Raw genomic sequence first — 11,880 nt, 5'->3', positions numbered from 1 at the left:
GGGGCGCACGCACTTCCTGCGCGGCGCGCGGCCCATGTACCAATGGCTGCTGGGGGCCCTCCGCGCCCTCCGCGCCGCCGCCAGACCCCAGCCGGCACCGCAGCCCGGCCCGGACCCGCGCAGCGCAAAGAGGCCGCTCCCCAGGTCAGCCCCCGCCGCCAAACACGGCGGTCCCCTGGTCCCGGCCCTTCTGCTGCTGCCCCGCCGCCCGGCGCCCCGCGTGGGTCCCTGATATTCCCCCGAAATCCATAAGAAAGCCCCGGGTGCCGCGGTGATCGTGGGTCCCAGGTGTCCCCGATGGATTCATTGGCAAACCCACGTGCCGCGGTGATTGTGGGTCCCAGATATTCCCGATAAATCCATAAAAAAAACCCCAGATGCTGAAGGGATTGTGGGTTCCGGGTATTCCCGATAAATCCCAGATGCTGAGGTGATTGTGGGTCCCAGATATCCCCGATAAATCCATTGGCAAACCCAGGTGCCGAGGTGATTTAGGGTCCCAGATATTCCCAGTAATTCCCAGATGCTTAAATGATTGTGGGTCCGGGATATTCCCGGTAAATCCCAGATGCTGAAGAGATCGTGAGTCCCAAATATTCCTGATAAATCCCAGATGCTGAAGTGATTGTGGGTCCCAAATATTCCAAACAAATCCCAGATGTTGAAGTGATTGTGGGTCCCAAATATTCCCGACAAATCCTAGATGCTGGGGTGATTGTGGGTCCTGGATATTCCCCATAAATCTATTGGCAAACCCGACCCCTCGTTTCCTTCCCGTCTGCACGGTGGGGGCTTGAAAAGGATCAAAGGGGTGTGGATCAAAGGATCAAAGCAGGTGTGCTGGAGGAGCAGGGAAGGGTATATGCTGGATGGAGGAAAGCCATGGAATATGGATGTGGCAGGATAAAAGGGGGCTGCCTTCCCAGGCATTGCCCAGGAGCTCCCAGTGCCGATGGCTGAACCATCTCATCTCCACCGCTGGGAACAGAGGGAATGTATCCATTCCATGCTGTGCTTTGGGCAGTGTGGTGGCTCCCTCTGGGAGGAACTTCCTTAGTGCCCCATTCCAGAGTGAATGAGGCAAGGGAATGCCTCTGGAAAGAGCCACGTGTTGCACAAGAAGTTTCCACCAAGGGGCAGCTCAGGAGGAATGAGCTCTTGGGAAGAAAAATAGGAACATCCTTTGCGCTGTGTTCCTAAAGGAAAAGGTTTTGCTGGACTTTATCAGGGTATCAACTGATAGAATCCTGGGATTTGGGCTTCTGAGAAAGGGTGAGGCTGGTAATTATTTCAAGGACTCGTTCCCAGGCACTGACTCAGCAGATTATTGAAGTTGTGGAAGTGGATGTAAGCAGGACTTGCTTTCCCACCTTTTATTTCCTGTCCTACTTAAACTTTCCTTTGCAACTCAATGTAGTGACATGAACCTGGATGGCTAAGTGACCTGGAATGCTGCTCTCCTTGAGGAAAGAGGAAAACTTTACACACTTAAGGAATTTTTTGGTGGTAGGAACACATGTAAAACATCAGGAAGCATTAACAGAAAGGAAAAAAAAAAGGCCTGATATGGTTTAGTGGGATGATCCCAGAGATCACGGGAGATCTTTGGGATATGTGAAGGGAAGTTGGGAGCTGAACTGTGGTTGCCAAACACTGTTGTGCCTCTTCTTTCCTCAGTGTTGCGTCACCTGTGGAAGATCCTGACAGTATTCCTGAAAAGAAGCAGAAAACAGGTATTGCACCTCACAGAAGGGGTTAATGTGCCTGGTTTTCCTTGGGTTTGAGGTGCCTTGGGTAACTCTGGATTTTGTACTTCACAATTGCTGCTGAAACTGTGGATTTCTGAGCCGTTTTTGTGGCTTGAGGGCGTCTCACAGGGCTGGGGCTACTGATGGTGTGTCCCAGTGTTCAAAATCCGTGTGGATTTGGCACTTGGGAACATGGCTAAAGGTGGCCTTGGCAGAGCTGGGACTTGATGATCTTAGAGGGCTCTTCCAGCCTGAGGGTTGGAGATTGTGGCCTCATGAAGGGAAAAGTAGGGAACAACTTTTTCCCTCCTGGGAATTCCGTGTATTTGCACCAAGGATAACTCCTGCCTGTGTGTGGTACAGGGATATCCCAGGTCTGTCTGGCACTGAGCCCCTGCAGGGCAGGACAAAGAGTGTTTTAAGTCAAAGCTGTGGCTGTCCCTCAGGGAATGCAGAGCTATTCCTGCTAATTCCTGCTTGGGAATGGTGCTGCCCCTGGTGTCGTGGGAGGGGCTGTTGGTGTGTTGTTGAAATGAGTTACCTGGGTCAGGTGGGATCGAGGAGTTGGGCTTTGATGCAAACAGAAACCCTAATTTTCCTTTTCTGGCCTGGTGGTGTGGGTTTTTTTTTTCAGAATGTCTCATCTGCGGGACTGACAAGAGACCCGAAGACGTTCCTGTGGCCGCCCAGTTGCCACCCAAGGCAACAAGTGGGTGCCAGGAGGCTTCGGGCGGCGATGCCACTTCTCTCCCTGAGCCTGGAAAAGGGGTGAGCAAAGATTTAGGGGAGAACTCAGGGATAAGCTTGTGCTGTGTCAATCCCTGCATGTGTGAGGTGATCCTGTCAGAGCTGCTGCTGCTGCAACCTGGACCAGCAAACCCTGGGCCCCGAGTCAGGGCAGAGCTGACTGGATTTTGGGAAGCCTGAGGTTTGCTTGGGTTCACATTCCGGTTGTACTCACTCTGGTACTTGTTTTTGTTTTTATTTCAGGCTCAGGCCACTTCTGACTCTTCATTTGAAAGAGCAGCAGACTCTGTGGCAGATGAGGACAGAGTAGAAGTTGGTAAGGCTGGACAGCAAGTTCTTCACTCGTTTCTGTGTGCTGCTGCCTTGTGCAGCTCCACCCCAGGCTTAGGGACTCATTAGTGAAGGCACAATGTCTGGGAATACTGGAATGTGAGCTCTGTTTCTTCCCTGCATCCTGGTATTGCTTCTGGATCGGGATCAGGGCTGGGAACAGACTCCCCAGGGCAGTGGTCACAGCCCCAAACCTGCCAGAGCTCCAGGAAGGTTTGGACAACGCCCTCAGGGACAGGGTGGGATTGTTGGGGTGTCCTGTGCAGGGCTGGGATTTGGACTGGATGATCCTTGGGGTCCCTTCCAGGGATATTCTGTGATTTATCCTGGCATCTCAGTTCGGGAGCTGCCCTGGATGCAGCTCTGTTGCCTTCAGTTGAGCCCACTGTTAGATTACCAGAAGGAAATTGTTTTAAGTGCTAAGTTTAGGTAGCAGAGCCTCATAACCCTCTTTTATCCAGGTTTAGGCTGGTAACATTCCATAGTTGCCGAGCTGAAGCAACATAACACAAATAATATAAGGACATAAGGGAGAAAATGAAAGTAATTTATCTTTGGTGAAGCTCTTTGAACTCCTGAAACTCCAGTTTGCTTGAACAGTTGCTGATGGTTTGCACTCTTCTCTTGCAGGTAAAATGCCTTGTGACACCAACACGTGCTTGGCTAGGGAGGCACTATCCCTTCCTTACAAGGGAGTTCCATATCTCAGGTAAAAATCCTTCTGTTTCCTTTCACTTCTTCCCCAAAGGGTTTTTTTTGTCTTTCACTTTCATCCTTGAACTTCCTCTGTGTTGCCCAACATTTGTATTTGTGTCCACAGAGCAGGATTTTTCCAAGGTGTTCTGTATTAAGGGAGGTCTCCAGCTGTTGGTTTTGTTTTTCTTTAACCAACTTTAAACTTGCTCTTTAAATCCAGATAGTTCATACACACAGGAGATCTGAGGAAGATGAACAAGTACAACACTTCCACCTCCTGTGGCTGGAGGAAGTGTTAAACTTGGCAAGAGGCTGAGACCAGAAGTGTAGAGAAAAACCCACAACCACAAAAAAACCCCACCCCTAAAAACCCCAGAGAATTCCATTGGGAAACACTTTTTTATTCTGAAGGTGGTCACCTAGAGAGGTGGTGGAGTCTCTGTCCATGGAGATGTTGGAAAACCTACCTGGACAAGGTCTTGGGCAGCCTGCTGTGGGTGCCCCTGCTTGAATCAGGAGGTGTTAATTAAAATCTAACTAATAAAATCAGGAGTGTTTGAGTGCTCTCTTCATACAGTTTCTTTTCTGTTGCTGTTTTTAGCCTGAACAAGAATAATCACCACATCCAACCAGCTCCAGACAGCCCTGTGACACCCAGGCCCCCCATCAAGGAGCTCCCCGTGCCAGGTCCCACCTCTCCAGGAGCCAATAGCGTGGGGAGGCCCCTGTGTGCTGCTGAGGAGGTAATCTGGGGAGAAGGGAATTCCTTTGGGATGAAACTGCTGCATAGTTCCTCCACAGTTAGACTGAGACGAGAGGAAGGGGTGGGAATTCCTGCTGAAGTTTTTTTTCCTTCCCCTCTCTTAGGATGTTCGTCGAGGAGAAAGCCAGAAATACAAAGAGATCTTGAAGCTGTTCAAGGAGAAATATTCTGGATGTCTTAATTCTCCCCAGCCAGCAAACTTCAACAAGTAATTATAAGCAAAACGTCCCTTAACTCTTGGGGGGGTGACTTTGTTGTACATGGAAGGGGAGGGGAATTAACCTTTTCTGCTCTCAGGGCTCTGGACAGAATCAAATGTCACAACTGATGAGTCTCTCTTGAAACAGTGGAGACAGAAAATGTGACTCTTTTGTATTCACTGAGTTGACAGTAGCCAAGCTTGTGGATGTAAACTCGTGGAAGTTAGTGTTTGGTCATGGAACCAGTGACAGGATTGTTCTGTTAAGGGATTAAACAGCCTAATTTTGCTTCATGTATTTCTATTGCTTTAACTGTGGCTTCCAGCTGTAATTGAGACAGTTGGGTACAAATCAACTGTGGCCTTTCTAATGAATTGTTGTGCACTGGTAACAAATCACTTGGGAAAACTGTGATTCTTCTCCATCTTTTTTTTTTTTATGCTACTCCAAAGGGTTCAGACCCACTCCAGGGAACCAGTGGTGACTGGGAGTCACCTGAAAGGACAAAAATCCAGGGGTGTCTATCCAGGTGTGACACAAAGGGCCAGTGAGTATCCCCAGGATTCAGGTCTGGTCTTTGTAGGTTGGCTTCCAACCAAAACAGGGCATTTCTTCCCCCCCCTCCCAAACCAGAGTTAGTTATTGGCTAAACTGGCTTTGTGAGGGTTTTACTGAAGGGGAAAAAATTGGTTTAAAATGGTGTTTGAGACATGGCTGTACCAGTGCTGTTTGTAGCTGCAGATGTGACCCCACTGCCCAGGGGGAAGGTTGTGGTACCTGAGTTTTTGTGCCAGGGGAGGAGAATATGTGACTGTGCACCCCCAGATGCTGTTTCTTAACTCAGAGCTGCTCTGAGTTAATCCAGTTTAATGCTAGACAGGCCTATTTCTATGATAGCAGAGCTTCCAAACCACATAAACTAATTGCATATATGTTTAATATTGTCCCTGGTGGTTTTTTCCACTGCTCATTATTTCAATATTGTTTCATCACTACTTCTTTTTACACATCTGGGCTTTTCTTTTGAAATCATAACGGGTTTGAAGGGATTTCTGAGCAGGTGCCAGAGTCTGAACTTCTAACCATACAGCCACCAGTCAAAGTTCTGGTGTTGTCACCCAGAAACCAAGAGCTGCTGGGGTGGAAAGTCACCTTCTTGTTGTCATTTTGCTGCTTTTCTGTGCAGGTGTCAAACATGGAGATGTTTTCAGCCCCCAGTTGCCTCAGAGAGGTGTCATGATCAGGTAGGAGTGTCCTTTAATCATGGTCCCTGTTTCTTTTGGCTCTGGGGGCATGAGTCTCTCAGCCTCAGAAGACAACTCCAGTTTATCATCTCAGTGTGGGGGGGAAAGGAGCAGCTGGTTTGTGGAACTGCTCAAAGCCAGTTGTCCCTCAAATCTGGCTCCCCTGTCAGAGCTGCTTCTTTCTGGGAGAAGGAAACCAGTGGGGGGGACAATGGTGGCTGCACCAGGTTGCCCTTGGGTTTGCAGAATCCCTTGTTGCTTGTCAGTGTCTTTGTGCCAAACCATTAATGAGCTGACATCACAATTCCTGTGGATCCTGAGCTGACATCACAACTCCTGTGGATCCTGAGCTGACATCACAACTCCTGTGGATCCTGAGCTGACATCACAACTCCTGTGGATCCTGAGCTGACATTGCAATTCCTGTGGATCCTGAGCTGACACTGCATTTCCTATGGATCTTAAGCCATAAGGTTTAGGGAGCTTGTAAAGCCTGGAGGGCCTGAGGCAGTTTTTGTGGCTGCAGGATGCCTTGAGTTTGAACAGAAGCCCAAAAAGGGAGTGTGCAGTCGGGTGGTCCCTCACCAGGGACCAGTGGGCTCCTTGGTGGCAGGACTGGCAGTGCTGGTGCCTTTGGGTTTTGGAGGCAAAGGGGCTTTTGGCTGCAGCTCCAGGGAGGGATTTTGGTTTGGCAATGTGATCTACTCATCTTCCTGCCCTTAGATGAGATAGGAGAAAGCACAGATGGGAGCAGGGAGACGTTCAGTCGTGGCAGTCCTGTTTATAGGTAGTTTTGTCCCTATTCTTCTCCCCCCTTAGACACAAGGACTATATTTAGCTGTGCAGCACCATCCTGTGTCAGATTGTCACTGCTTCCCCTAAGCTGGAGGGGAGAGAATGAAATAACTGGTACAAGTGTGATGGGTTTGAGTCGAAGGAACATTTTCTTGCCTTTTTTTTTTCAGATTTAGCCCCTAAATGAAGTCATTTGACAGGGCCTGTGATCTCTCTTACCATGTGCCTTTAAAGCACATGTGTAGGACACTATGAGAGTCGGTTCTAGGTCTCCCTCTTGGAAAAGGAGATTGTTTGGTGACAGTGGGACAGATATGGACAACTTTAATGTCTGTGTGTTTGTTTGCTCTTCAGAGCCTGCACGGTTTTAATGCTCATCCTCTCCACAGGGGGATAGTGCCTCTCTTGACTAGAGAAGGCAAGTAAACCCCCCGTAGCTGTCCCACTCCCCCCAGATTCCACGTGCTGCTCATAGTTCCCATAAGCCAACTGCACTTGGACAGGTGCAGATGTTCCTGTTCCACTGGCAGTGGAACTCCTGGCATATGGTGTTTGTCACCAGGAGGGCCCAAAACACTCGATAGAGGAAGTGCTGGTTGCTCCCCTGTTTTCCAAAGAATAAAACTGAGTTTGGCACCTGTAGGTGGAAGAAAGTTTGTAAAGCTTCCAGCTCTTCATCTATCCCAGAGTTGCTGCTGCAAAAGGAATGGGGCAGGAAACTGAGATGTTGTCGAATGTCAGATTCAGCCTTGAAAAAACACTTCTTATCCAGAAGGTGAATTCCTGGGGATTTCATGGGATAGGATGGATATCCAACTCACTTGCCTCTCTTTCTCTCTCCTCAGCTACTACACACCACCAGAAGACTCCCATGGACAGGGAATACCAGGGAAACAAGCTGTTGCAGTGGTAAGCCTCAGTTAGTCATTATTTCACTTTTTTTAAGGAAAATATAACTCATCTCTGGTCAGGATCCAAAACAAAATTTGTAGTGTGGAAATCAGAAATATTAGTCCTGATCTCAGCTTGGTACCTTGGAGGCTTTGCTGGTGCTCTGATTGTTGGTCCAAGCCAAGGGATCTTCCTGCCTCTCTCTCTGGCCTCTGTTCTGAGGGCACAGTCACCACTCAAAAGTGACCTTGGAGTTTGCTGCTTGGCTGTATCTACAAAAACACTCCCAGCTTGATACACAGGCAGGATTTTCTGCACTGTGCCACCCAGAACTCCTGTGCTTGCTCTGTAACTTCATGTCCTTTTGTCTAACAGGGCCGGGGTGGAGCTGAAGTGTCCCAAGGGATGTTATTCCAGTTCCATGTGACACCTGTTCTGTCCAAAGACTTCTTTTTTGTGGACAGAGAGCCACTCCCATGCTCAGAAAAGCCAGCAGAAGACTTTGCTCCACTCACAGAGGTACCTGTGCTCAAACCAGTGCTGTTGCTGGTGTAGCAAATCCCTGCAATGCCTGTTGCTGTGGCACCTGAGCTGAATTTAGGGGTTGTTTGATGTTGCTGTGCTCCATGTCCTGTTTCACAAGTCCTTCCCCACTGAATTGTCCATTCCAGGCCATGGAGAGGGAGGTCTCTGCTGCCTTTGGCAAAGGGGAGCCTGGTGAGATCCTGAGCAGTGCCTTCAAGCTCAAGGTCACTCGTGAGGACATCTGCACCCTGCAGCAGCTGTGCTGGCTCAACGACGAGGTGAGAGGAGCTGCAGCACAGAGGGATGCTCTAACCCAGCACTTGTGCAGGAGCACCCCTTCTCTGGGTGCTTACGGCTCTGCTGTTTCTGGAGGTTCCTTTCCTTGGGTTGTGCAGCTCCCAGGGGTCAGGCTGGGTTGCTGGAGTGGCTGCAGGTGCTTTTATCCAACAGCACAAGTCACCAAGGGCAACATTCCCAGAGCCAAAGCTGCCAGCTGGGCTTGTCTCAGTTGGGTACTCAAGGGTGGCCAGCAGAGACATGTTGGTGCCTTTTTCATTTGCCAAGTTACTGCCTTCTCTTACATCTCAACTTTGCTCTCTCTGGCCCAGGTCATTAATTTCTACATGAACCTTCTGGTGGAGAGAAGTAAGAAGGAAGGCTATCCAGCACTCCATGCTTTTAGTACCTTCTTCTACCCCAAACTGTGTTCTGGAGGCTACAAAGCAGTGAGGAGGTGGACCAGAGGTGTGGATCTCTTCAAGCAGGATCTCATCCTGGTGCCCATTCACCTCAGAGTGCACTGGACGCTGCTGGTGAGTCAAACTGGCCTTTTATTTAGGGGATGGGAGGAACAAAACTAGCAAGAAAAGTCTTTTAGGGTTTGGGATGTGCTTTGTCCAACATTCACCTTTTAATCTCAGGTCATAGATGTCAGAAAGAAAACTATCAAGTACTTTGATTCCTTGGGACAGAAGGGAGACAACATTTGTAAAACCCTGCTGTGAGTAGCTACATTTTTCTCCTTTTGATTGTTTTGAGGCCTTTTTCCTTCCCCACTTGGAGTGGTCCTGCCCTGGCACAGGCTGCTCCTCACTTTGTCCCTCTTCTGTTCTGCTCAGTGTTTTAAATCACCTGGAGTGTAACTGGGGTAGGTTTTCATGTGTTCTGGACATCCTTACGTGTCTTTGCCAGTAAAAATCCTTAATCCAGCAGCTTTTTAGAGTGAGAGCAGCCCCACAGAGACAACCCACAGAATCCCAGAATCCCTGAGGTTGGAAAAGCCCTCCCAGCCCATGGAGTCCCCCCTGTGCCCCATCCCCACCTTGTCCCCCAGCCCAGAGCACTCAGTGCCACGTCCAGTCCTTCCTTGGACACCTTCAGAGATGGGGACTCCAAACCTCCCTGGGCAGCCCCTGCCAAGGACTGACAGCCCTTTCCAGGGAGAAATTCCTCCTGATGTCCAACCTGAACCTCCCCTGGCACAGCCTGAGGCCGTTTCCCCTTGTCCTGTCCCTTGTTCCCTGGGAGCAGAGCCCGACCCCCCCCCCCGGCTCCCTCCTCCTGTCAGGGAGTTGCAGAGCCAGAAGGTCCCCCCTGAGCCTCCTTTTCTCCAGGCTGAGCCCCCCCAGCTCCCTCAACCTCTCCTGCTGCTCCAGCCCCTTCCCAGCTCCATTCCCTTCCCTGCACACGCTCCAGCCCCTCCATGTCCCTCCTGAACTGAGGGGCCCAGAACTGGACACAGCCCTGGAGGGGCCTCAGCGGTGCCAGCACAGGGGGACAATCCCTGCCCTTGTCCTGTGCCCACTCTGGGTGTGACACAGCCCAGGTGCCCTTGGCCTCCTGCCCACCTGGGCACACCTGGGCTCGTGTCCAGCCGCTGTCACCAGCACTCCCAGGGCCTTTCCCAGCTTTCCAGCCCCTCCACCCCAGCCTGGAGGTTTCCAGGGAGTTGTTGTGACCCAAGGGCAGGACCTGGCACTTGGCCCTGTTGACCCTCACACCGTTGCCCTCAGCCCATGGATCCAGCCTGTCCTGATCCCCCTGTAGAGCCTTCCTGCCCTCAGCTCATCCACATCCCACCCAGCTTGGTGTCATCTGTGAACTGACTGAGGGTGCCCTTGATCCCTTCATCCAGATCATGGATAAATATATTAAACAGGACTGGCCAATACTGAGCCTTGGGGAACCCCACTTGCAGCCTCTCACCATGCCTCTAAATTTAAGATTGGGATTTTTCCTCCACATTCCTTAAATCCGCTGCTGTGAGGATCTTCTGACATTTCCCTGCCACTCATCTTCCTGTCACTCTCCAGCAGCTTTTTTTTTTTGTTGCCCTAAACTGGGGAGATGAAAAGTGATTTTGTGTTGTTTTAAACAGACAATACCTGCAAGAGGAAAGCAGGGAAAAAAGAAAGCTGGAATTGACTGCTTCCGAGTGGACTCTTCGCAGCCTGAGCCCGGAGGTCTGTGAGCAGTGCCTGGATTTGGGATGTGAGGGAGGGTATAACACTTTCCAGGGAAGCAAAAGGGATTACTTGGGACTATTCCTTGGGTTTGGGAGCAGGAAATGGGTTCTGGAAGTAGGTTTTCAGTTGTTGTTGGTGTGGGTAATGTGTGCTATGAACAAATTGCTGCTCCTTTAAGGCAGATAAAAATTCTCCATCTTTTTTGTGTTCCTCAGGAAATCCCTCAACAAACTAATGGAAGTGACTGCGGGGTTTTTGTTTGCAAATTTGCTGATTCCATCTCCAGAGACAAACCCATCACCTTCACACAGGTGAGGGAAGTGAGAAACGGCCCCAGCCTTTCCCACATGGATACAAGAGCCAGGGCAGGGGCTGTGAGGGCTTGTTCCTCATGTCTGGTGTCTGCTTCTTGGCAAGATCGTGGAATCATGGAGTCCCAGAGTGGTTTGGGTTGGAAGGGACCTTAAAACCCAACCTGTTCCAACCACAGGATGCTGCAGCCAGTGGTTTCTAATATCTGGCCTTTGTATCTCTTGGAAAACAGGTTTCCCCCTTGGAGCAGTTCAGACACTGGTTATTTTCCAGCGTGGTGGCCTTTAATAAACATCCTTCAGAGCAAACGTGGCTTTGTTGGGTGGTTGTGTGTCACCCTTGTGTGAAACCCACCTTGTACCCAAATGGCAGGTGCTGACAGCTCTGAAGAGCAACTTCCATTCAAGAATTCCCTGGGTGTTTATGGAGATTTTCTGCCTCTTTCTCCCCTGCCTTCCTGTTTAATGGATTTTTCCCTTTCCTTTCCAGGAGCACATGCCTTACTTCCGCCGGAAGATGGTGTGGGAAATAATTCATCAGCAGCTGCTGTGAGACATGCACTGTTAGCAAAACACTGTTCTGTAAAAAAAGAGAGGTATTTATTTCTTACTGTTAAGATAAATATTTAATTTATGTAAGAGCCTTATTGTAAGGGAACTTTACTTGTTAATAAATTAGAGTAATTTATTTTTTAATTGAAAACTGGTTTGGTGTCTCCACGTGGTTTTTTTTAACTTGCTCACAATTCCTGAGGAAGAGGAGGGGGTGTCTCCTCTCCTGGGCTCTGGGGGATATCCCTGTGCTGTTCCTTGCCTGGAGATCCTCTCATGGAAGAAGATCCAAGCTCTGAATGTTTTAGGTGTCCTTTCCCCTTCCCTTCAGTTCTCCCTGTTCAGGGCTGCAGGTTTGAGGATGAATTGTTCCTTTTTTGGGGGCAAACACAAAAGGATGCCTGCAGAGGTGTTTGGGGTGGGGGCTTGGTGCTCTGAGGTTTTTTAGGGTGACACCAGAGCCTGCCCTTTCCAAGACAGTGCCCCTGGTGCTGGAGGGGTGGGAGGGAAGAGCCCAGAGGGGGGTTCTCTCACTGTGGCCCCCTCAGCCCAGCCAGCCCTACCCCTGCCACCCAGGGACATCCCAGCCCCATCTGGAACCTTTCCCCGTTGG

At 50.0% G+C, this 11,880-nt stretch overlaps 1 protein-coding gene across 1 annotated transcript; it reads left to right on the top strand.

Moving 5' to 3' along the window:
• LOC113992247 (sentrin-specific protease 2-like) lies at positions 1-11,423 on the top strand. Its single transcript, XM_027729366.2, has 17 exons — positions 1-144; positions 1,678-1,733; positions 2,383-2,516; positions 2,739-2,811; positions 3,456-3,534; positions 4,123-4,264; positions 4,389-4,492; positions 4,937-5,031; positions 5,671-5,728; positions 7,369-7,432; positions 7,790-7,933; positions 8,086-8,217; positions 8,548-8,751; positions 8,860-8,939; positions 10,317-10,401; positions 10,620-10,715; positions 11,206-11,423. The coding sequence occupies exons 1-17, from the start codon at positions 35-37 to the stop codon at positions 11,266-11,268; spliced, it is 1,719 nt and encodes a 572-aa protein (XP_027585167.2). The 5' UTR covers positions 1-34; the 3' UTR covers positions 11,269-11,423.
• Positions 11,424-11,880: the final 457 nt, after the last annotated feature.

Source organism: Pipra filicauda, unplaced genomic scaffold, assembly GCF_003945595.2.
Source record: "Pipra filicauda isolate LSUMZ 115617 unplaced genomic scaffold, ASM394559v2 scaffold146_size1912638_pilon, whole genome shotgun sequence".
NCBI lineage: Eukaryota > Metazoa > Chordata > Aves > Passeriformes > Pipridae > Pipra > Pipra filicauda.
The sequence above is the reverse complement of the archived record's forward strand: the minus strand, read 5'-3'. Positions and strand labels throughout refer to the sequence as shown.

Bases quoted from the DNA above. Each gene is read 5' to 3' on its own strand.
- LOC113992247 (XM_027729366.2), top strand. From the start codon at position 35: ATGTACCAATGGCTGCTGGGGGCCCTCCGCGCCCTCCGCGCCGCCGCC. The intron at 1,734-2,382 runs GTATTGCACCTC...TTTTTTTTTCAG, and splicing joins TGAAAAGAAGCAGAAAACAG to AATGTCTCATCTGCGGGACT. The intron at 2,812-3,455 runs GTAAGGCTGGAC...CTTCTCTTGCAG, and splicing joins TGAGGACAGAGTAGAAGTTG to GTAAAATGCCTTGTGACACC.